The sequence below is a fragment of the Lagenorhynchus albirostris genome, chromosome 11, assembly GCF_949774975.1.
Source record: "Lagenorhynchus albirostris chromosome 11, mLagAlb1.1, whole genome shotgun sequence".
In the NCBI taxonomy this organism is placed as follows: Eukaryota; Metazoa; Chordata; class Mammalia; order Artiodactyla; family Delphinidae; genus Lagenorhynchus; species Lagenorhynchus albirostris.
Window position 1 is genome coordinate 62896804 of NC_083105.1, and position 26149 is coordinate 62922952.

At 41.6% G+C, this 26149-nt stretch overlaps 1 protein-coding gene and 1 non-coding gene across 5 annotated transcripts in view; both read left to right on the plus strand.

Moving 5' to 3' along the window:
* Nucleotides 1–26149, plus strand: part of LIMA1 (LIM domain and actin binding 1) — an 83909-nt gene that overhangs the window by 18268 nt on the left and 39492 nt on the right. For all 4 annotated transcript variants that reach the window (XM_060166259.1, XM_060166260.1, XM_060166258.1 and 1 more), the window contains 2 exons: nt 10670–10811; nt 22930–22975. In XM_060166259.1, the coding sequence (XP_060022242.1) occupies nt 10693–10811; nt 22930–22975 (165 nt within the window). In that variant the 5' untranslated portion in view covers nt 10670–10692. Of the gene's footprint in view, nt 1–10669; nt 10812–22929; nt 22976–26149 lie in introns of those variants that run through there.
* Nucleotides 22511–22583, plus strand: TRNAG-GCC (transfer RNA glycine (anticodon GCC)). The gene has a single exon. It is a non-coding gene; the product is annotated as a tRNA-Gly (tRNA).

A 26149-nucleotide genomic window follows, 5' to 3' on the forward strand; every position in this document is an offset into this window, starting at 1 on the left:
GTGATCCAAAAAATACAGTGTGATCAATGTTGGGGTAGGTCTAGTCCTTTGGAAACTTAAGAGGAACCTCTTAGCCCAGTCTTCGGGGTTAGGGAAAGCATCTGGAGGAAAGTGTCATCTAAGCTGGGACCTATATCATAAGGCCAGGGAGGGTCTGAAGTATTTTCAGACAGAGGGAGCAACATGTACGGAGGAAGGCCCAGGCTCTTAGCCCCTATGCCATTCTCTCTTCACTATGTGTCACATGTTAGGCATTTTTGATGAGCTAAGGTTAATGATGATATACTCTTCAGAGAGTTGAATCAAGTGCCTGTGGTCAACACAATTAGAAAGAGGCAGAGTGAGACCCTGGAAGTCCTCTTTTTGACTTCAGACCTTGTACACATTTTGTTACCGTTATACTGTCTTTCATGCTATGTTATTTATTTTATATAAGCAAAAATTCATATGCCAGCTCATCTTTGGAGAAAAATTATCTGTGGTTAAGTAAACTTAATTTGGAGGGTAATGGTAAGAGGATGATACATATGATTTAGGCTGTATTGTGTATTTATGTGACACATGAAGCTATCCATCGTACAGTGGAAAGTCAGGAAGGTTAGGGCTTATGATACAGCTTTGGGAATCATTTGGTGTAAGTGACCTTTGATGACTTCAGCATAGGTGAGCTTACCCAGAGAGAGGAGAGATACTGACCCTTGAGTAATGTCTAGGAACAGGGGTGAGTGGAGAGAGAGAGGGAGAGAGGATTCCATGAGAAAATTGTGAATGGTTTAAAAGATAGGAAAGGAAGCAGGAGAGTTCCATTTAAGAAAAAAGGAGAAATACAATTTCAAAAATGAGGGATTAATCAACAACTCAAATGTCAACAGAGAGTGGTAAAAACTGAGACATGGTCCTTGGATTTGATAGTAAGAGGTCTTCAGGAGAATAATTTCAACAGGATGGTGGGAGTGGAAGCTACACCCAAGTGGGCAGAGGGATGAATAGAAGATGAGGAAGTGGAAACAATGAGGACCCGGAAACTAAGTTTCTAAAGATGGGAGCAAGGTGAGATGGTAGTTTGAGGGGGGAAAGGGCTTAAGAGAAAAAAGGATTATTTCCTTAATCCATATGTACAAATTTCCACGCACACACACCCCAGAAATGTGAGCATGTTTTTAGGGCAAAGTCAGAGGTGGAGGTAAAGTTAGGGTCTGGGGAAGATAGAAGAGTCAGTATTGTGACACTTATTTTTCTCCTGACATAGGCCAGGTAGGGGGAAAGATTATATCTGAGGGTACTTTCTTCTTCTTTTATCTCTGGAATAGTAACATGTGAATTGCTTAGGGTGAATATTTGTAACTGCCTAGTGAAGATTGCTTTGATTCTTTGATGAGCAGTTTCCAGTGAAATTGCTTCTCAGTTTTACAACTTCTTTTTTCGTTACTTTTGCCCTGGATCTTAGTGTTTTTCTGTTTTGTTTTGTTTTGGGGTTTTTTGGCCACGCCATGCAGCTTGAGGGCCGACCAGGAGTTGAATCCCGGCCCTCAGCAGTGAGAGCGCGGACTCCTAACCGCTGGACCGCCAGGGAATTCCCTCTTAGTGTTTTGTTTTGTTTTGTTTTGTTTTTTAATAATACTTTTTTGGGGGCTTCCCTGGTGGCGCAGTGGTTGAGAGTCCGCCTGCCGATGCAGGGGACACAGGTTAGTGTCCCGGTCCGGGAAGATCCCACATGCTGCAGAGCAGCTGGGCCCGTGAGCCATGGCCGCTGAGCCTGCGCGTCCGGAGCCTGTGCTCCTCAACGGGAGAGGCCACAACAGTGAGAGGCCAGCGTACCGCAAAAAAAACACAAAAAACAAAACCAAAAAAGAAAAAACTTAAAAAAAAAAGTCTATTTATTTATTTGTTTATTGGCTGAGTTGGGTCTTCGTTGCTGTGCAGGGGCTTTCTCTAGTTGCGGCGAGCGGGGGCTACTCTTTGTTGCGGTGCACGGGCTTCTCATTGCGGTGGCTTCTCTTGTTGCGGATCACCAGCTCTAGGCGCGCGAGCTTCAGCAATTGTGGCACGTGGGCCCAGTAGTTGTGGCTCGCGGACTCTAGAGCGCGGGCTCAGTAGTTGTGGCGCACGGGTTTAGTTGCTCCACGGCATGTGGGATCTTCCCAGACCAGGGCTCAAACCCGTGTCCCCTGCATTGGCAGGCGGATTCTTAACCATTGTGCCACCAGGGAAGCCCTCCCTCTTAGTATTTTGTTTTGTTTTGTTTTTTTTGCGGTACGTGGTCCTCTCACTGTTGTGGCCTCTCCCGTTGTGGAGCACAGGCTCCGGACGCACAGGCTCAGCGGCCATGTCTCACGGGCCTAGCCGCTCTGCGGCATGTGGGATCTTCCCGGACCGGGGTACGAACCCGTGTCCCCTGCATCGGCAGGCGGACTCTCAACCACTGCATCACTAGGAAAGCCCCCTCTTAGTGTTTTTAAGAACAAAATATTCTTATAGAAGAGATAAGAAAGAGACAAATGTTATTGGTAACTCTGACCTGATGCAAATATCTATATCCTTGCTGACCCTGGGGAATTTGGTCATTGTTACAATTTCCCTATTGTCTAGGATATATGTTTCTACAGAGACCTGGCTGAAGCTCTTCCAAGAACAGTAGCAATGATTATTCTAACATGCTATAGACTTGTATGTCACCATGTTGCTGAATAATAGAGTAGTGAACCTTTTATGCATAGTATTTGAAGTTATTTAGTGGTTCCATTTTCTTTTTTCATATCATTTGAGTTTATCTCAGAGTTTGAATAAGCTAAAATTACTAATTCACAGTTCTGAAAAATGATATTTACCATCTCAACTTGCCTTAGGACTATATAATGGCAGTCATTTTTTGTACTAATAGTGTTTTGGATAAAATTGAAACCTTCATGCAGTTTTATTCAAGACATATTTATAGAGTTCCTTCTATTTAAAAAAAGCAAGATACTAGGAAGGCAAGAGGCAAAGTAGATCTGTCCTCTCACCTCAAGAAACTTTCTATTGAGTATGATTTATAAAATTATTATAAGGCAGAGGAAGTGACCTATGCTGATTGGGAGAAGGCTAGGGCAGTTCAGGAAAGGGTTCTTTGAGGAGGTAGTCTTTTCACTTGAGTCTTGAAAGGTGAATATATTGAGGAAGGGATAACAGTCTAAGTGTAAAGAAAAAATATATGGTGTATCAAGGGAGTAGAAACTAGCAATGGCATCATTTTGGAGATTCTAGATCTCTCTCCACATTCTATGAAATTAGGCTTCTCACCCTCAGAGAAAGAAGTTACAAATAAATGAAAGGGAATACTAGAATGAATTTTGTGATGCTAGATTGGAGTCAGAAGTATCACTATGAATTTATAGTTTAAAAATATATATATATTTATAAATTTATATATAAATATATATAGGTAGATATAGAGATAAATATAGAAATATAGATGTGTATATATATATGGGTTAATATACATACATATATTCCTAGTTCTGTCCCCTGAGAGCCTAGAAGCAGTGACATCTCTGTAGCAATGAGTACACCTAATGTCCAGATCTTGGTTTCTCCAATAAAAGGAACCAGACTTCCTTGGAGAAGTGGTTGATTCCAGAGCTGGGGCAGGGCAAGCACCAGATGAATCTGAAACATCTTACAGAGCTAGAAAGTGAGGAAGTGCTTAAAAAAAAAAAAAATTGGTGGCATCTTGAAAGAACACCTGAGCCAAGCTGGAAGAGCTCCAAATGGCCAAGGTAGAATAATCTATGCAACAAAATAACATAACCCAGGGAATAAAATAATCCAGGAATTATCATAACCCAGAGAATAAAATAAATATCCATGAGTCTGTACGAGTATAAATAAATGATTGAATAAATAAATGAGGGAGAAAGGGTAATTCCTCCTTATAGGATAATTCTTCCTTATATAATAATTCCAATTAATAAATGTAGAAGGAATGAGGGCAATAGAAAGTCACCATTGGAACACCACAGTATGGGACTTCCCTGGTGGTCTGGTAGTTAAGACTTCGTGCTTCCACTGCAGGGGGCGCAGATTCGATCCCTGGTCGGGGAACTAAGGAATATAAAGGGAAGAAGATAGTCACTTTATAGTGGAGAAACGTGGCAGGTACCACCTTAACCAAGTGATCAAGGTTAACATCATCAGTAATAAGATATCAAAATCATGTATCCTCTGATACGATGCACTGAGGAGGCACATCAGCTCTGTAGTATTCTTCCCCAGATTCTATAACCTCAATCTAATCTGAGAAAACATCATATTTAAAAAAAAAAAAAAAACTTTTTTTTAAGAATTGAGAGATGTTCCAGGCTTATCTTGTTTTGTTTCATCTCTTTTTTAAAAAATTAATTAATTTATTTGGCTGTGTTGGGTCTTGGTTGCAGCATGTGGGATTTTTTTGTTGTGGCGCGTGGGCTTAGTTGACTGCCCCCTCCCCACCCCCCCCACCCCCCCGGCATGTGGGATCTTAGTTCCCCAAACAAGGATCGACCCGAGTTCAGCTGGAAGGCAGATTCTTAACCACTGGACCACCAGGGAAGTCCCCATCTCTCTTTTTTTTTTTTTTCTTTCTTTCTTTTTTTTTTTTCTTTTTTTTTAATTGAAGTATAGTTGATTTATAATGTTGTGTTAGTTTCAGGTGTGCAGCAAAGTGATTCAGTTATACATTTACATATAATATCGATTCTTCTTCAGATTCTTTTCCCTTATAGATTATTATTAGATACTGAGGATAGTTCCCTGTCCAGGCTTATCTTGTATTTGCCCTTCCCCAGCTCTGTATCAACCACTTCTCCAAGGAACCCGGGTTCTTTTTATTCGAGAAACCAAGAAACCCAAATTAGGGGCAGTCTACATAATATCTGCCAGTAGTCTTTAAAGTGTCAAGGCCATTCAAGGCAAGGAAAAACAGAAGAACTGTCAGAGATTGGAGGAGCCTTAAGGAGACACGACAACTAAGTGCAGTATAGGGTGCTAGAATAGAAAGAGGACATTAATGAAAAAACTGGTAAAATTTGAATATAGTTTATAGTTTATTTGGTAGTACTGTACCAATGTTAATTTCTTAATTTTGATAATTGTACTGTGGTAATGTAAGATAAAGCTAGGTGAAAAGTATATGGAAACGTTTTACTATCTTTGCAGCTCCTGTGTAAATTTAAAATTACTTCAACATCAGGACTTCCCTGGCAGTCCAGCGGTTAAGACTCTGTGCTTCCACTGCAGGGGACTAGGGTTCCATCCCTGGTCGGGGAACTAAGATCCCACATGCCGCATGGCCCGGGTGAATTTAGTCACTTTTTTTTTTTTTTTTGCGGTACGCGGGCCTCTCACTGTCGTGGCCTCTCCCGTTGCGGAGCACAGGCTCCGGACGCGCAGGCTCAGCGGCCATGGCTCACGGGTCCAGCCGCTCCGCGGCATGTGGGATCTTCCCGGACCGGGCCGTGTCCCCTGCATCGGCAGGCGGACTCTCAACCACTGCGCCACCAGGGAAGCCCTAGTCACTATTTTTTGTACAAAAATATACCCTTAGAGATAAATGTAGTTTATATTCTAAAAAAAATTATGTGGGAACACATTTCATGTTGCTTTTGCTTAGAATTTCCCTTTGCACCTTGAAGTTTTTTAGATTGTTCTTTTTCTTTTAATTAAGTCTACAATCTATTTCTAAAAGGTAACATTTTTTCTTAACAAGTGAGTTTGTACTTTGTTCTCTATTTTGAGGTTATGTTCAAGCAACTATGCCTGTTGCACAAGCAACCATCTCAGGAGGAAAAAAAAAAAGAGAGAGAGAGAGCAAGAAAGATATGACTGAGATTGGATTTTTTTTTAAATTGGGGTATAGTTGCTTTACAATCTTGTGTTAGTTTCTGCTGTACAACGAAGTTAATCAGCTATATGTATACATATATCCCCTCCCTCTTGGGCCTTCCTCTCACCCTACCCCTGATCCCACCCATCTAAGTCACCACAGAGCACCAAGCTGAGCTCCCTGTGCTACTGTACAACAGGTTGCCACTAGCTGTCTGTTTTACACATGGTAGTGTGTATATATGTCAATCCCATGAGATTGGATTTTTAAGAACAGGATTTTATTAGTGGCAGCTCATTTGCTTTTGTCCCAGCCTTGTTTCCGGGAGACAATTCGCTTGGTTAGGTAAAGCTGTAGATGAATTTATTAGAGCTGGTTTCCCAAGCAGTTCCAGGCCTCACCCTAAGCAATCTCTTGAGGAAGCAGATACCTGGGGCCAAATTTCCCAGTGTGTCATTGCCCAACCCTTTATTTTCAAGGACCTTTGTTCAGAGATCTTTATATCCAGGCTATAGCTCACCCAAAGGGGTTTAGCTGTTCCACCTCAAGCTACCTGGTGTGATAAAACAACTTTGAACTGGGAATAGCTCTGGCTCTCATCCTGACTAGCTGGTGAGTTTGGGAGAGTTATTGGGTGTTTATGTGGCTTAATTCCCTTACTGTAAAAAGCGGGATTTGATTACTTGATTTCTCTCTTGATGTAAAAATCTGCCATATGTACCTGAAACTGAAGGCATCTTCCTCTTAGCAAATAGTTCCCCTTTCTATGTATCGCATTATTACTTGCTGTACCACTGTCCCAGTCTCTGAGGCTAGGTTAATCTTAGAGTTATTTTTGTTATATCTGTTTCCTTTAACTCTTGCACAAAGTTCTACCAATCCAGCAGTTCTTCCTTCACAGTTGAAGTTTGGGTTTTGGAGTCTGAACACTGGATTCTGCCTGGGCCATATGTTAGCTAGATGACCGTAGGCAAATTATTCAACCTCAATAAACCACAGGTGGCTTTTTTGTTTGTTTGTTTGTGTTTGTTTTTTAACGGAAATAGTCTATCTCCAGGAGTGTTGTAAGAATTAGAGTTAGTAAGTGCCCGATAAGTGATAGCTGCCGTCATTATTTGTATATGATAATGCGATGGATTGGATCTTAAAATCCACTGGGCCTCTGGAAAAAATATTCAAGGATATTGTAGCCCAAACCGAATACATCCTTCTGGAAGAGTTTTTTTAGGTGTTGTACATGCCCTTTTCACTCTTAACAGGATTTCTAGGATTAAGGAAGTTGTCCTGAAGTCTGAGAATGGGACTGTCATCTGAGACAGAGTGGGTGAGTTGGGGGAGATATCACACATTTAATGCAAGCCCAGAAAGTCAAGATATTCATGATGGGAGAGTATTTCAAACAGGCCCAAGGTAACTTTAAGTTTCTCTGAAATTCTTTTCAGAGCAACTTAAAGTTAACTCTGATGCTAAACTTAAAGTTACCTCTGACGCTAAACTTAAAGTTATCTCTGATGCTAACCATTCTGGGAATATACTTGCCACCACACTCTTACCGAAAGATCATTTGTGTGGGTTGCAGCTAGGTGAGTTCAGAGATTTTGCTGCCCGGTTTTCGACCTTGGCTAAAGGTGATGGTCTTAATCATTACTCATACTCGTAGTGGAAAGAAAATTGACTTTGGAATCAGACAGAATATGGATTTGAATTCCAGCTCTGCTACTTTATAGCTAAGTAATCATTGTAAAGTTATTTAATATCTCTGAACCTCAGTTTCTTCATCATAAAGGTACGCTAATAAAACCAATCTTTTAAAGTGGTTGTGAGGATTGAGACGTGCTTTGCGTAACTAGATGTTTTTAGATGTTTTAAAATGTTCCTTTCTTTCTAAGAGTCTGATTTTTAACCTTTCAACTCCCTGCTGTGTATCACTAGGATTTTTCTTGCTGACATGTAGATCTCAACATGTGTAAAGCACAGCTCTTCATTCCTCCTCTTCTTCCTCTATTTACTCTCTGTTAGTGGCATCAACAACCTTCTAATGGTTCAAGTTCGATGATGCCACCTTTGATTCCTTCTCTCACCCTAAGTCCGTTTTATTCTAAGAACTCTCAGTTCTTTCTTCCCACTTTTCCATTCCCACCTATGCTAATTTAAACCTTGATTACCTTTCACTTAGACAGTTTTAGGATCTTCTTGACTAGTAAATAAGACTCCAAGCTGTTCCTGTCTTATCAAGTTACACACTGCTGCAGAATCAGCTTTTATTTTTTAAATATTTATTTTATTTATTTATTTGGTTGTGCTGGGTCTTGGTTGGGGCAGGCGTGCTCCTTAGTTGCGGGAGCTATGTTCCTTAGTTGTGGCAGGTGTGCTCCTTAGTTGCAGCTCACTGGCTTCTTAGTTGCGGCACGTGTGCTCCTTAGTTGCAGCTCGCTGGCTCCTTAGTTGCGGCATGCATGTGGGATCTAGTTCCCTCACCAGGGGTCGAACCCAGGCCCCCTACGTTGGGAGCACGGAATCTTAACCACTGCACCACCAGGGAAGTCCCAGAATCAGCTTTTAAAACATGGCTTTTATTATGTTACTTGCTTTTTCAGAAACTCCCAGTGTTCCACCATTGAGACTGGGTAATCCACTACAGAGCTCTTTTCTTACAGATGTGGATATTGAGGCTCAGGGAAATCCTTTTTTTCATTTGCCATAAAGGTCACGCATGTGCTAGGGAATGACACATGACAACTAGATCTCATCTCTGCTCACCCACAGGCTAGTTCTTTCTACTATTGGAATATGGCCCAGATTCCTTAGCGTGGTTTTCTTTGTTGTTGTTGTTGTTGTTTTGGCCATGCCGCTCGGCTTGTGGAATCTTAGTTCCCCAACCAGGGATTGAACCCGGTCCCATGGCAGTGAAAGCACTGAGTCCTAACCACTGGACCACCGGGGAATCCTATTAGCATGGTTTTCAAGGCTGTTCCCAGTGTGTCCTCATTCTGTCTTTCCCTACTTTAACTTCTCTTGCATCTAGAGTCTAACTCCATTAATGCTTTTCCTTTTTTAATGAACAAGTATGAGAACATATATTCTGTATTTTTTTTGATCCATAATTGATCCCTTTACAACTGACAACATTTATACCTGTACTTACATTGGAAGCATAATTGTACCAAATAATGTCTAAAAGTGTTGTTCGGTATTTCGTGGACTTGGCTTAAAGGGTCATTATTGTGGTTATACATAATTACGTTTAGCTGAATAAACAGCTGTGTCATTTTCTTGTTAGAGAAACGCCTGCCAAGGTCTGGTAGGTCTGTCAGTTACAAACTGGAAAGCAGATAGACAAATGTCATATATTATTTGATACACGCAGGTTTATTTCAAAGAACGTGTGTAGAATTAAGGTTATTTTATCCAGGGAGAAGAGATAATACAAAAAACTAACATTTATTGCTTACTTATTCTATGTCAGGGTCTTTTTTTCTTTATCTTATTTATTCCTCATAAAGATACCATGAAGTAAGTACTGTTGTTATGGATGAAAAATCTAAGTTTTAGGGAGGGACACACAGCTTTAAGTAATGGGGCCAACACTCCCATTTAGTACATGTGTCTCTTGACACCAGAGCTCCTTACCATAAGAGGGTTCAATGTTGTCTTACAACACGGGGATTTAAACAAACAAACAAAAACAACAAAACTAATGTTGTTTTCAGACAAGACTTTAGTGGGGAGAACAGGTACTACAAGTGGAAAAGTAGTGTGGTCTTTTTGGGTCACCTATCACTTACTTTGCATCACAGGACTTTTAGTGTGAAATGGTAGCCCACATTGCTTGGTTAAGCACATTGTGTGTTCTGCTGTTGTCAAGGCTGTTGGAAGCAGTGCCTGATGAACCATATTTTCTACCAGATAAGTTATGCTCTGTGGTTGTCAGGAGAGCTACAAGTAGCACTTTCATTTATATTGTTCAGTCTTCAAATAAGGAAACTATTGACTCATTTCTAATCTCACCTCCAACAAAGGTTGGAACTCCTTTGATAATTACTGGGGCAAAAACAAATAATCCAGTTAATGGATAGGGTCTAGGTGATGTCAAGGGCATGGCTGTATATATTCTTTGACTTGAAGCCAGTACTAATATATTATACTTAAAATGTTCTTCATACTACTATAATTAATGCCTAGTATTTTAAGTATATTATCTCCTTAAAACCCACATCAAAAACCCTGTAAGGGTAGGTATTCTCATTTTACAGTGAGGCAACTAAAACTGAAAAGGTTACAAAATTTTGATTTCATTTGAAGTCTACCTTGCCTTAAAGCCCATGCTCTTTGTTTTATTCTATGCTGTATCCACAGCTCTCTCCCCAGCACCAAGTGGTCATTGCTACAGAACTTGGGGAGAGAGGGCAGCCAAAAAAACTTGGATGTAGGTAGAACCTAATTTGGACCTGACTCTACAGAGATGCCAATTGTACTTCCCCTGGGATGTAACTCAGAAGAGTGGGACATTTCACTCCAAATGTGACTTTGGAACAGGCTTAAGTTCAGGGAAAGGCCAATCACTGTTTGCACAGTGGGGTCAGTCATAAAATGATGGAAACTGAAAGGGACCTTAGAGATTACCTGATCTAACCTTCTCATTTTACAGGAAACTACAACCCAAATTCAATCATCTGACCAAGGTTACAGTTTTTGAGAGAACTGGTAGAGGACTACAGTCTGCTGCTCCAGGGCTCTCTGCTCTCTCACTTAACACCACACCGCTGCCAGTCCTTGGATGCTGGAGAATCCTCTTCTGTGTCTGATATTCTGACTTTCTTTGTCACATAGGTATTTCAGTATCTGTAGACAAGATGGAATCAACTCCATTTAATAGACGGCAATGGACTTCACTATCATTGAGGGTTACGGCCAAAGAACTTTCTCTTGTCAACAAGAACAAGTCATCGGCTATTGTAGAAATATTCTCCAAGTAAGTGCTGATCCTGGTCCAAAAGGACCATCTGTCTTGAGCAAACATTACCACCTGTCAGGGAGATTGGTAAAGGAAGTATATGGGGTAAAATGGCTTTTCTGAGCACCTTCTGGATTTTAAGTACCACACAAGGCTCTGTGGAGAAGGAAGATGATGATAATCAGGATACACATTCTCTGTACTTGACTTTTTGTTCAGTTGGGGAAAGAAAGAATTATAAACACAAAAGAAATTATAAAACACATTAGTTATTAAGCAAAATGTCAGCAAGTCCAGAATGAACAGGAGAAGGACTAGATATAAAATACGAGAGAGAGTGAACACCGTGGGCAGAAGCTAGTCAGGAAGGCTTTCTGGTTGAGATGAATTTTGAGGTAGGTTTTTACTTGAAGGGAGTATTAGGTGCACTCTATACCTGCATGGTCCAATAGGGTAGCCACTACATATGTGGCTACTTAAATTTAAATTAATTAAAATTAAAAACACTTAAAATTCAGTTCATCAGCTGCACTAGCCACGTTTCAAGTGCCAATGGCTACATGTAGCTGGTGGCCACCATACTGGACATCACAGAGGCATTTCACCATTGCATAAGGTTCTGTTGAACAGTGTAAACTATGTAGGCAGACTACAGCCTACTGGCTGCCTGTTTTAGTAAATAAAGGTTTATTAGAACATAGCCATGTCCTTTTGTGTATTGTCCATGGCTGCTTTCATGCAGCAGAGTTGCAGCAGCAGAGTTGCAACAGAGACCATATGGCCCTCAAAGTCTGAAATATTTACTGTCTGGCTCTTTAAGAAAAAGTTTGCTGACCCCTGCTCTGGACCATGAGTGTTTTGGTACGAGGGCCCCTTTCCTGCGTATTTTATATCCCTAGTGTGTAGCATGGTGATTAGAACATAGTAGGCACTCAACAAATGTTGAGGGAATGGTATGTTAATAATATACCAGAGATGGTAAGCACATTAACTTCACTCAAATAGAGATGCCATAGAGCTTAGGGCAGAGCTTACCTCACTAGTAGAGTTTGTTAATTAATGGGAAGCTATGATACATGTAAGAGAAGAAAGATGGTAAAGATTTGAAGAAAGTGATTCTGGAGCTATATCTAGAATACAGCTAAATACCAGTAGGAAGTTTCTGTAATCTGCACTGTCACCTTTTCTTCAGTGACAAATCCATCAACCACCTGCTCTGTGGAAAACACTGCCCTTCCATCCTCTTGACCATGGGTATCACTTAAGGTGGCATAGAGGGGGGGTGAGACCGCATAGCTCTTTTACCTTCTACGTTATGCTTTTTACATTGCTTTAATTTTTATGTCAAATGTATTATTCTTATCAAAAAACGAAAATCAATAAAGCTATTTCAGAAAAAAGGGATCAAGCTCTGGAAAGCTATTAAGACTTAATTCCTGACCTCAAGGAATGTAATACTATAGTTTAGTATAGTTTGTATAGTAGAGGAAGTCCCCAAACTTCCTTCATCTTAAGAATCACATGAGGTACCTGTTAATAATATGGTGTTCCAGGGAGTTCCCTGGTGGCCTAGTGGTTAGGATTCCGGGCTTTCACTGCCACGGCCCGCGTTCAATCCCTGGTTGGGGAACTGAGATCCCACCAGCCAAGTGGCGTGGCCAAAAAAAAAAAAAAGGTGGGGGGGAATAATATGGTGTTCCAGTTATTGCTACACAGGAAAAAAAATCTTCAAAATTTAGTGGCTTGCAATAATGACAATACTTATTTTACTGTGAATCTCCAATTTGGGCAGGGCTTGCCTCTGTTCCCCTCACCATCCCCGGTATCTCAGAACTAGTCATCTAAAGGCTTACTCACAAGTCAGGCGGTTGATGCTGGCAGTCATCTGGGATCTCAGCTGCGGCCATAATCAGAACACCTACATATGGCTTTTCCATGTGGCTGCTTGGCTTGCTTGGCTGGGTTCCAAGGGCAAGCATCCAGAGAGGGAGGGAAGGAGGGAACAAAGAAGGAAGGGAGTCAGGGCCAGGGGTTGTGTAGCCTTTTATGACCCAGCCTCAGAAGTTATACAGTATCACTTTTTTTTTTTTTTTTTTTTTTTTTTTGCGGTATGCGGGCCTCTCCCTGTTGTGGCCTCTCCCGTTGCAGAGCACAGGCTCCGGACATGCAGGCTCAGCGGCCATGGCTCACGGGCCCAGCCGCTCCACGGCACGTGGGATCTTCCCAGACCGGGGCACGAACCCGTGTCCCCTGCATCGGCAGGCGGACTCTCAACCACTGCGCCACCAGGGGAGCCCCAGTATCACTTTTTCCACATTCTCTTCATTAGCACCAAGTCACTAAAGCTGGCTCATGTTCAGAGGGAGGGGAATTTGACTGTACCTTTTGGTGAGAGAAATGTCAGAGATTTGGGGGGACATGTTTTAAAACCATCCTAAATGGCTTCTGAGGCTCCTCCCTTAAAGATTCTGATTCAGTGTATCTGGGATGGGACCCAGGAATTTGTGTTTTTGACAAGTATCCTAGTGATTTTTACCTTCAGGGAAGTTTAAGAAGCACTGGTAATGGAAGAGAGGGACTTACGAACTCAAAGCCGTGAACTTGAACGTAAAGCAGAACAAATAAGGTTTATTGGTTCAAGTAAACGTTCAAGTAAAGGCTTGTGGAAGCTGAACATGAATAAAGGGAATAGGAAAGCAAGGAGTCAGTCGAGCATGGAGAAATACAGAAGGGAGAAGGGACTGGAACAGTTCAGTTAGGGCCAGATGCTGGAAGGCCTTGAGTGCCATGCTAAGTTTAGGATTTAGTTAGATAAACAACAGAAACAATGGAAAGTTTTTATGATCGGGCTTGTATTTAGTGCCCTCTTTTTTTTTTTTTTTTTTTCGGCTGCAGCATGCAGGATCTTAGTTCCCTGACCAGGGATCAAACCAGTGTCCCCTGCAATGAAGTGTGGAGTCTTAACCACTGAACTGCTAGGGAAGTCTCTATCAGGCTTGTATTTAGAAAGATGCTTCTGGAAACAATGTAAAAGGTATATTGGAAAGGTGACAGATTGATAGCACGGAGACAAATTCTGAGGCTCCCTTGAGAACCCAAGTGAAAGCTATTGAGGGTGGGGGGGCGGGAGGAGTGGAAAGGAAGGGAAGGATTTGAGACAGTGTTGAGCTGTGATTAATGGGACTTGGAAACTCCCTGTTCTGCAGAGAAACTTCTCCACATTCTTACCCTTTTCACCCTCCCTAGCCCCACCTCTCTTTCACTGAACTTGGCTTTCCCTCGCCAGGCATTCTGTTTCTGAGTAGCGCCTGCTCTTTCTGCACATGCTTCCCTGAAATATTCTGGGGCCAGGAGTCAGGGGTGCTACATCTCCGCTACTGTTTCCCATCCATTGTTTTTTTTTTGCCTAGTTCTGAGGTTGTAAACCTGTGCTTTGAGCTCACATCTAATCATAGCATTCTTATGCTCCCCTTCAGGACAGTGGTGTGCCAAGCTCCTTGCCTTCATTGGGGACACTAGCTTCCAGCTTCATTTTCTCCTCAGTGTTTCTCAATGGGGGTGCTATTAGCATTTTGGATTAGGCAGATCCTCCTTGTGCAGGATGTTCATCTTCTTGCCTTCCTCCCAACGCTAGTAGTACCCCATGATATTGTGGCAACCAAAAAAAAGTTGGGGAGAGACCCCAATAAGATTCTCACACATTTCCAAATGTCCCGGCCAGTAGTGCCCCCAGTGCAGAATCACTGGCCTACATAAATGACCTGTCTAACACTTTGGACTCATCATTTCTTATTTATTTATTTATTGGCCATGCCACATGGCTTGCGGGGTCTTAGTTTCCCGACCAGGGACTGAACTCAGGCCCTGGCAGTAAAAGCACTGAGTCCTAATCACTGGACCCCCAGGGAATTCCCATGGACTTGTCATTTCTTGATCCTCCCTACTTCTTCAACCTGCACATTGTCTCCCATGCCCCTGCATCTAGTCCCAACCTTTTCGTCACCCAGAATCCATCTCTGAAATGTGCATCTGGAAAACCTACTCTCTGATTAGAGCCTCCTTTTCTACTTGTTCCACTTTCTTATTTCCACTGACCCTGCTCTTTGGCCAAACCGGGACACCCAGGCCATGGATGTCAGTCCCCTTCCTGGCTTCACTTCCTTCCCTGCCTAACTCGGTCGGTCACCTCAGTGAAACTCTCTCCCCTTCCTCAGTTCGCATCCCCCTGTTTTATTCTGTCATTGTCCATTCCAGCCAATTCTCAAGATAGAGGATTTGGGTCCTGTAGTAGCACTGATGAGAGGAAGTAGGAAAAAGCTGCTCATTTTAGGGGCTTCTTAATCTTGCAGAGAAAAGGTGCAAAGGGACCTTAAGAGGCCACCTTCTCATAGAATAGTAGGGTGACTGTCTTTTCTCCACAAAGGTTATAAAGGCAAATGGCAGTTACGCAAAACCGTAAATCCTGAAGCCATTAATCAGAATCAATATGCCAGGTACTACACTAGACTCTTGATGGAAATCGATACTATTTCTAATCCTAATAAAAACGATATGAGGGAGGGACTTCCCTGGTGGTCCAGTGGTTAAGACTCCGCACTTCCACCGCAAGAACCTCGGGTTCAATTCCTGGTTGGGGAACTAAGATCCCGCATGCTGCATGGTATGGCCAACAAAACAGAACAAAATAAAACAAAAAAACTATGTGAGGAAGGGATATTATCCCTGTTTTATAGTTGAGAACACTGAGGGGTAGAGAGTAACCTGCCCAAGTTAATATTTTGATTTTTTTCTATCTAGTATGTTTCTTCTGATGCATAGGTCCTACTAATGAACTGGTTTTGAAGGATGAATAGAATTTTATTTGGTAGGCCGGGACGATGGTGGTGACATTGCGGAGGAAGGGGAGTAATAGGAGGTAAGACACAGAAATGGGACAGGACATGATGTGCACTTAAGACAGTGAAAACCAGAGAATCAGCCTGGATTCCTTCTCCAGGTTTCGTACTTGGTGGAGACATATTGCCGACACTGCTTAAGGCTTTGAGGATTCACACACAGTAGGTTCCCAAAGCAGATTGCAGGACTGTTTTCCACAAAACATACATTAATTTTTACTTCTAACACCACGGACCTGATTTTCTCTTATTTTGTAACGATCTCTATTATGGGGTTTGGAATTAATAAATCCTATACAAGCCTAGTTAAGAGACTGTAGGAAACCTCGGGAGGTTTGTGACCAGAGACTAATATAAAAATGGTATTTGGAGGAAGCTTAATCTGGCTCTGCTGTTTGTAAGATTAGCTGGGCTTTACTTTCTAACTGTTGATAATGTTTTACATGGATGTATACATAAGAGTGATTTTTCTAGCATCACAGTTTGTGTCTTATGAGTGCTTTATAACTCCAGACTTATTTCTTTTACTAAACCTCTATACTATATAAAGCATTAAGTTTGAGTAAGGAGGATGCTCTTGAACAGTCAGTTTGAACAGCTAGCTTTGGTTTCCCTCACAAATGACAGCAGCGTAGTATAATCCTTTGCTTGATTAAAATTTGACTCTTTCGGTAGAATTCGGTTTCTTTGCAGAAGGTTCCTCTTTGACTTATGTATTTTGGGAGCTGAAGGGAATCTAGCCCAGTGGTTTTCAAACTATCTTAATTGAGTTCTTCAGAGGCCAGTTCTGGGAAGACGGGAAGAGCCTGTGACCTTCCACCCCAGCCGTCCTGCTTTGATCCCTTTTATATGTGAGGTTCTAAGTTATCATTTGAAAAGAGGATTCTCCGACAAAAAAGAACTACTGCTAACTTTTGTCCCATTCCTCTGACAAATAAGGAACTTGTGGTCCAGCAATTATGACTAAAGATCACATCCCAAGATAGTGGCAGAGCTTAATCCAGGACACTTAATCCCTCCACCACCGTGCCTGCCCTCCTGTCGCTGCTTCTCCCACTCTTGTTATAACTTTACCCATTCCACAGTCCCAAGAAAGAACAGGGTTTATATTTAGTTTTCTGTGACTGTTCTTCCTTCATTAAGAAAAAATTTGACCCTCAGATCTCCCTGGTTAACTTCTTTGCTTCTCTGTAACATTTTGGTGGTGAAATTATTCTAGAAGAAAATACATTTCCTAAAACTTGGGAGTTTCTTTTTTCCTTTTGGCTCAGTGAGACCTTTGCTCTATTTGAAGGCATACAAGCAAGAGTCATGGCTCAGGAACTCTGTTTTCTGGTCTTAGAAAAGGTTGAGACACTGTTATTACTCCCCAGATAATTTTAGCATCCTCCATCAGCTGCCTGCCTCACAGCTGAGCATTAAGGAGCAGTTGCAAGATTAAATTCTGTGTGTGAAGAGGAGACTGGAGGACAAGAAAATCTGGGAAGGGAAGAGAGATAAGATTTTAATTATAGAAATCTCATGGCAAATATTTTTTCCCTCAGATTTGTATCTTTAAAATGCCTTCACTTCTCCCCCTGTCCAGTGACCTTCACATTTTTTGTCAGAATAATGCTAGTTGCTCTGAGCGTCTTTGAGGAAAGTCTAAGGCCTGAATCCTGACCTAACACTTAATTCGGAAGTACTGTACCCTCAGCATCTCTTAGCATTCTGAGAGTCAAAATGTAAAAGTACCAAGGACCTAACTTGGAAGAAAGCAGTGGTGTGGAACCTTTCCACACCACTAGTAGTGGTGTGTATCTACTATTTAGCAAGTACTTCATTACAAATAAAGGGTGGCGATATTTGAGTGGGAGTTTCAAAACAATTCAAGACAACCATCGGTGTATACACCTGTGTCTTACAGATGCCTCAGTGCTAAAAGGGTAGGACTAAAGATGGAAACTATTTTGATCTTTCTTTAAATATACGTTTCTTTTAAGACAGTAAAGGGAAGGGAACCTCTGAGCTTATTTATCCAACTAATCACAGTGTAAATTGTTCTCCTTGCCTTGGAGAACAATTGGCTAAGAATAAACCTGTCTGCTGATTGGCTCCAGCTCTCATATATTGTATTATTGCTGTAATATACTGTAGATGATTACCCAAGGGGTGTGGAAACATAAGTTCAAGGCCAGTTCTAAGTTTCTTTCTAGCTATAATCCACTGTGTTTCTGCCTTTCCATTTTTAGGGACTCTTAGACAGATACAGTAGTACAAGTGGGGAAAAAAATATATGTACAGGGCCATTCACCAAAGCACTATTTGTAATGATGGATAACTGGAAATAATCCAAATGCCCATTAAAAGGACTATGGGTTAATAAATTATATTTATAATGGAAGAGGACTGCCAGGGTTACCAAGGACTTCTATGTTGCTAAATCAAGGAGATGTTTGTTAGCCTTTGTCTTAAATGACCCCTTACCACTTCTTCCCACATTTTTTCTTCTCTTGGCTTCTCTGGGAGTCTCTTGGTTTTCCTGTTACCTCCATCTGTTCCTTCTCATTCTCTGTTATCGCCTCTTCTTCAGGTTCTGACTGCTAAATGTTAGAGTCTCCAGGACTGAGTTCTGGGCCTTTTCTTGCACTACGCACTCTTCATAGATGATATCATATACTTTCACGGCTTTAGTATCATCTGTGGACAGACAAGTCCTAAATTTATATTGTTAGCTCAGATCTCTCTTTCGAGCTCTAGACACACGTATCTAATCACTGCCACCACCAAGTGGATGCTTTAGTTAACACGGCTAACACTGAACTCTTCGTCTTCCCCATCCCCAACTTTGCTCCTCCTTCCATTGACTCATCTGCCGGAAACCTGGGAGTCATTTTTTTTTTGGGGGGGGGTGGTTCGTGGACCTCTCACTGTTGTGGCCTCTCCCGTTGCGGAGCACAGGCTCCGGACGCGCAGGCTCAGCAGCCATGGATCACGGGCCCAGCTGCTCCGCGTCATGTGGGATCTTCCCGGACCAGGGCACGAACCCGTGTCCCCTGCATCGGCAGGCGGACTCTCAACCACTGTGCCACCAGGGAAGCCCCCTGGGAGTCATTCTTGACTTCGTCTTCCTCATTACCAATCCTGTTGATTCTGAAATATACCTCAAACCTATTCATTTTATCTCTAGTGCCACCACCCTGGACCAAGCCAGCATCTTCTCTCACTATTGCTGCCTCCATTCTCAGCCCCCTCCAGTCCATTCTCCACACAGCATCCACTGCTCTTTTAAAAACATGGCTTGGGTCAGTGACCATTCATTGTACCTAAGATTACATTCAAAATCCTTAGCATAGCCTGCAAAGCCCTTGCCTCCCAGCATCATCTCCTGACCTCTGCCTTTATCTCAGAGTGCTTCAGCAACATTGGAGTTCTTTGTATATCTTATACACATGAGACACTGTCTTGCCTTGGGGACTTTGTGTGCTCTTCTTCTGTGCCTGGAATGCTTTTCTTGCTTCGTTTTGCTTGGCTGACTCCTTCTGATCAAACTTCAGATCTCAGCCTAAAGGTCACTTCCTCAGCAAGACTTTCCTTCGCACGCACGCAGGCACGCACGCACATATACACACCCCACCCACCACCTTCTCAATTTGGTTCCTTTGTTAGGTTGTTTAAATATTCTGTCCTGGGCTTCCCTGGTGGCGCAGTGGTTGAGAGTCCGCCTGCCGATGCAGGGGACACAGGTTCGTGCCCCAGTCCGGGAAGATCCCACATGACGCAGAGCGGCTGGGCCCATGAGCCATGGCCGCTGAGCCTGCGCGTCCGGAGTCTGTGCTCTGCAAAGGGGCAGGCCACAACAGTGAGAGGCCCGCGTACCGCCAAAAAAAAAAAAAAGTTAATAATAATAATACTCCTTTTTCTTTGAAGGATTTACAGTATATATGTGTGTGTATATGTATGTGTATGTGTATATATTTGTGTGTGTGCGTCTGTGTGCATGTACGTGTTTAATATTTAAGCTGTAAGCTGCCTGAGAGCAGGAACTATGTCTCTTTTGGTTATTTCTCTAGTGCTTAGAACATATTTTTTTTTTTTTTTGGCCTCGTGGCATGGCTTGTGGGATCTTAGTTCCCCAACCAGAGATTGAACCCGGGCCCACTGGCAATGAAAGGGCCAAGTCCTAACCACTGGACCACCAGAGAATTCCCTAGAACATATTTCTTGAGCAATATTTGTTATTTTTAAAAAATGTTATATATTTTGGATGTTAATCCCTTATCGGATATATGATTTGGAAATATTTTCTGCCATTGCATGGGTTGCCTTTTCACTCTGTTGATGGTGTCCTTTGGTTCACAGATTTTGCTGAAGTCCAATTTATCTATTTTTCCTTTTGTTGCCTGTGCTTTTGGTGTCATTTCAAGAAATCATTGCCAAATTCAATATCATAAGGCTTTGCCCTTGTTTTCTTCTAAGAGTTTTATAGTTTTAACTTTTATACTTAGGTCTTTTTTTTGCATGCGGATATCTAGTTTTTCCAACATCATTTATTGAAAAGACTGTCTTTTCCCCATTAGATGGTCTTGGCATCCTTGTTGAAATCCTTTGACCGTATATGTGAGGGTTTATTTATGGGCTCTCTATTCTATTCCATTGATCTACATGTCTGTCTTTATGCCAGTATCACACTGGGTTGTTTTATTCATTTTGGTAATATGTACATAACATATTGCCTTTTTGGTAATATGGACGTAACATATTACCTTTTATATTAACATATAAAATATACCATTTTAACCATTTTTAAGTATACGTTTCAGTGGCATTAAGTACATTCACATTGTTGTGCAACCATTACCACCGTGCTTTTGTTCTTTATATAGTTGCATAGTATTCCATTGCATGAATACATTATAATTTATTTACCAGTCCTCTGTTAATGGACATTCAGGTTGTTTTCAGTCATTTGCTATCACATTTAATGCTATGACAAATAATGTAATGTAAAAGTCACTTTTGCTTGTGTGAGTATACCTATAAGATAAAATTGGCGAATCGTAACATTTGTGCTTTTGTAATTTTGTAATTCTTGTAAATTGACAAAATGCCTTCCATAGAGGTTTTATTAATTTACCCTCAGTATGTTAGCTTTTTTTTTTTAAAAGCTTTTTCTACTTGATGGATAAAAAAATGTTCTTAGTGTTGTTTGCATTTTTGTTTTGAGGCTGAATGTCCTTATTTTTTGTTTAAGAGTCATTTGATATTTTCTGTGAACTGTATGTTTATGGCCATGCCCATTTTTCTATTAAGTTGTTTATCATTTTCTTATTGATTTGTAAGAGTTCTTTGTATTTTAGGGAAATCAGCCTTTTGTCTGTAATGTAAGTTTCAAATATCTTACTAGCTTGTCATTTGATTTATAGCAGTTCTAATCCCATTTTCTTCCATAACCTATGGTCAATGAAATCCCAGAAAATTTTGGAAGTCCTTTCACCCTACCCTATAAGAAAGTTCTGCTCAGTTTCAGAGTATTACCCAGCTTGGTGAATGAGACACTGATATCTGATTACTGTTAAAATTTAAACAATAATAAGACTGGAAGAGACCTTAGAAATCCTCTCAGATACACTGAATTTCATCAACGAGGCCCAAGTAAATGAAGTGATATAGCCCAGGTTACATAGCAGGTGAGCAATGGTGCCAGATCTAGGACTTTCCTCTGGCTTCCATTTTGGATGAGGTTGTTCTGTTTAACACACACAATAAGGAAGTTCTGAGCTTGTGAAGGTATTTATGAGTTGAACGTTGGTTTTGGTAGAGGAATGGGCCCTTTCCCATACTGCTCTTTACCTTTTTGTCTCATCTCCTTTTCCTTGCCCAAATGCCTTGTGAGTTCTGAAATTCTACCTTAAGGCAGGAACAAATGGCCCGTTGAATGTGCCCTTTTCTAGGGTTGGGTTGGTGAGTTCTAGGCACGCAGGCCCAAGGAAGGCACGCGGTGGGGATTCTCCACGTGACGGTGCTGCCTTCAGTGCTTGACTCAGAGGCTCTGAGGAAGCCAGGTTAAGATGGTTCTTAGTGGTTTGGAGATTCGCTGTAACCTGGATCTCCCAAGCTTTCTTTGTCTTCAAATGGAGAAAACCTGATCCCCCCTGAAAAGCCCTGGGACTTCAGTTGTTTCTCAGGGATCTTCTGAGCAAGTAATAAAAATTATAAAATAAAATGATGAAAGTAATAATAAAATTAAAATAATAAAATTATATAAGCCTGTTTATCAACTCTAAGATGCCACTGACTGTAGGCTGGGCCATTATTTTATGCATCACTAAGTAAAAAATACTGCTAATTAAAAGGACCAATGCTTGCTTAGCACAGAAACTTTTCTCACGTATCACTCTTACGCATAAGTTATAAAAAGTAAAACAATTTTTCTTTAAATGGCAAATCGTAGTGTAATCTCTCTAAAGACATTTAAGTGGCATTTAAAACATGTATAATATCATCAAATACATTTAACTGAGCAAAATCAACAGTACCAACAGCATAGACTAAGTTCACACACATACAGGCAGTATGACTACCTCTTGATCATTTGGCCGACAGGAATGTAAGATTTCAGAGTCATGAATGAGGGGGAAATGTGCAACCTAGGACTAATGCAATGCTATATCCTTTGACTAATTCCAAAGCATTTTTATGCATGTGATCTTGTTTAATCTTCCCAGCTTTATAGTACATCATTTTCTAGATAAGGAAACTGAGGCTTAGAGAGGTTGACTTGCCCGAGATCACAGTGAATAAGTGATGAAACTGGAACTTCAAAACCCCAGGCTTGGGACTTCCCTGATGGTCCAGTGGTTAAGACTCTGTGCTGCCAATGCAGGGGGCCCGGGTTCGATCCCTGGTCAGGGAACTAGATCCTGCATGCCACAACTAAAGATCTTGCAGGCCCCAACTAAGACCCAGCACAGCCAAATAAATAAATATTAAAAAACAGAAAAAAGCCCCAGGCTTTCTGTTCTCTCCAGTTGTTTACCAGCATTTGACCTCGTTGTCTTGGATCTTTCTCTTAGAGCAGATGACTGCCACAGTGCAGAAAGTGAGGGCTGCTCTGATTCTCTGCTTCTTCTGATAGAGTTGATTCAAGATAATCCCTGGCAGAGATAGGTGTGCAGAAGTGGTTTTCTTAAAGTTTGGAAGAGTAAAAATATAAATTTAATTTGAGGACATTCTCTTTTTTTCCCCCCTCTTCTCTGAAGGTACCAGAAAGCAGCTGAAGAAGCAAACATGGAAAAGAGGAGAAGTGTAAGTATTCGGAAGGCCCCGGACATGTGGAACGTCACAGGCAGAGCCCACGTGGCTCAGCCACCTGCAGCCTCTGCGGGGCGTGGGCTCCGAGTCAGCTGAGCCGGGCATGTGTGCCTGCTGGTCTGACTGGTGAATCATTTGCTCAGGAGAACTTGGCTCAGGTGCAGAGACTCTTATTTTTTCCCTGAGGTTCTCCTTTTGAGCCACTTTTTCTTTCCTGAGTTAAGGATAGAAAGCCAAGTACTTTGCTTGTGGTTATAAAATGGCTTACTGCTTCTGCTCAAATTAGGCTACAGGGCTTCCCAGGCTGTTTCCTTTTTTCCAAATCAAACAACCAGAATGTTTCTCTGCATTTAAGTGGTAGCAGCTGTGCAGCTGTTGTCATTTCCCCCTGGGTTCTTTGTTTAAATCAAACCTCTTGACCCAGTCTAGTTAGCAAGTTTCTTAGCTGCAGGATCCACCAAAGGTGAAAACCTCAGAACCAGCCCTGAGCTCATACCCATGTGTACTCTCCCGCTGGCTAACTTCCAGCTGGGCTGGATAGTGTTTTTCTTTTGAGATCTTACTTGATTTAATGGTACGAGGGAAAAAAACCTCACATATTTGGGCAAGAATTCTTTAATTTGGCTGGCATTACAAAAACATCCTCCTGGCAGCTTTCAGTACCTAACCTATTTAAATTAGAACATAACATGCCCCTGTCACTTTGTTTTCTCTAAGGAGGCAATGCTGACGGGTCTTTGACTTAATTTTCCTGTAATTCGAGAATGGTTCCCCTCTGGTGCACTGTAAGAAAACTTACCATCATTTCGCTCAGCTGCTGTTTTCTTTTCTTTCCTCCTTCTCTCTCTTGCGTGTTATTTTTCCCCTTTCTCTTTTCTTCCTTCTTTTTTTCCTTTCACTTATTCAATTGGCAAGTATTCATAGAGCACCCACTATATGCCAAGCACTGCTTTAGGCACTGATACAGACTACATCTCTGCCACCATGGAGTTTATATTCTGGTGGGAGAGGCAGACAATAAAGATGTGTCAGGTATGAAACAACCTGAAGCAGGTAAGGAGGATGAGTATAGTGGTCAAGGAGAGATTTGAGCAGAGGTCTGAGGACATGAGCTAGGGAGAAAAATAATTCAGGCAGAAGATAAGAGCACATGCAAATGCCTCGAGGCAAGAACATTCTAAGTGTATTTGAGGAATAGGAAAAGAAATGTCATGTAGGGCCATTGTGAGGACCTGGACCTTAACTCTGATCGAATGGGGGCCTTTGGAGGGTTTGTGTGCAAAGGAGTAATGTGATCTAACTAAAATTTTTAAAAAGAGGAGGAAGAGACTAGAGGAGCAATGGCAGAAGCATGAAGACAAATTACGAGACAATTGCAGTGATTTAGGCAAAAGATGATAATTGATCGGACTGGAATAGTAGCTGTATAGGTGATGAGAAGTGGCAGGATTTATAGTGAAGGTAGAGAAAAAGAATGGCAACAATGCTTTTGGCCCAAACACCAGGAAACATGCCATTGAGATGGGGAAGATGACAGTAAAAGCAGGTTTAGAGAAGGGGAAATATTTATTAGAAGCTCAGTTTTGGACATGTTAAATGTAAAATTCTTTATTAAGACATCCAAGTGGAGAAGTCAAATAGGAACCTGGATGTACAAATCTGGAATTGGAAGAGATCCAGGCTGGAGATGAGATGTGTGTGTATCAAAGTATCAGTGGTCTGTAAAGATAAGAGATGCATGAGATCACCTGGGGAGTGAGTACAGCTAGAAAAGAGGTCTGAGTACGGAGCTCAAGGGCACCTTGTTGTTTAAAGGTTGGAGATAGAAGGAGGAACTAGCAAAGGAGACTGAGAGGGAGCAGCTAGTGAGATAGCAGTGGAAATAAGAGAACGGAGTGCCAGATGTCCAGTGAAGAAAGTGTTTCTAAAAGACATGTTATCAACAGAGTCAAACACACAGATAGGCTGAGAACTGACCATCAGATTTGGCAATATGAAGGCCACCGGTCACTTTGTACTATTTGAGAGTGATGGGATAAAGGCCTGATTGGACTAGGTTCAAGACAGTAGGATGACAAAAGTTGATACCGCAAGTATGGATGAACGTTTATGGAGCATCTTTTATGTGCCAGGTGCTGAAGGCACAAGGAGGAATAAGATGTGGTCCCTGCCTTCAAGGAACTGCTTAGAGTTTGGAAAGTAGAATTTATGATCCCAGTGTTATAAGTACCATATTAACGAAATACTCAAGGTGCTGGGGGAGAATTTAGGAGGAACTCATAACCTGGACTATGACATGTCAAGGAAGACTTCCCAGAAGAAGCAGTGCCTGACTGAGCCTGAAGGATGACTAGGAATTAGCTAAGCAAAGGGGGCAAAAGGAGTGGCAGAGGAAGCAGCACGTGCACAGCATGGAGGCATAAGAGAACAGGCACATTGGACAGTTGAAAAGATAATTGTCCCATTCACCAAGATGGAGAATTCAGGAAAAGAAACAGATTAGAGAGTGAGGAGTGAACGGAGGAGAGGCGAGACTTCAGCTTCAGACAAGGATGAATTTAAGATGTCTATAGGATTTCCAGGTAGAACTGAGAGGTAAGGAGAGATTTCTGGCTAGAGTTAATAGGGCATGAATCATCAACAGACAGCTGGTGGGTGAAACCAGAAGGAGGACGTCATCTATAGAAAAATACATAAAGTGGGTAAAGAAGATAACCTAAGGCAGAACCTTGAGAGACGCCACCCATCCTCAGGGAGGGACTGAGGAAGAGAAACCTATGAAAAAAAAAAAACAACTGAAGAGTGGCCAGAGAAATGGGAAGAAATCTAGGAAAAAGGGATGTCACAGAAACCATGGAAGGAAGGAATTTTGTTAAAGGGGGGAGTGGTCAGTAACACCAGATGCTATAGAGACATCAAATAAAATAAAACAGAAGTGCCCCTTGCAATTGGCAGTTAAAAGGTAAAAGGGTGTGAACAGGTAATCAAAGAAGAAACAATAAATATACAAAAAATGCTTAGCCTCACTAATGATCAAATATAAAGCAACTGTGAGATATAAATTGTAACCTAAACAGTTGGCAGATTTTTTTGATCGATAATATTCGGCATGTGAGGAATATTCTCATCCACTGTTAGTGAAAAGTCAATTAGGCAATGCCTATTAAA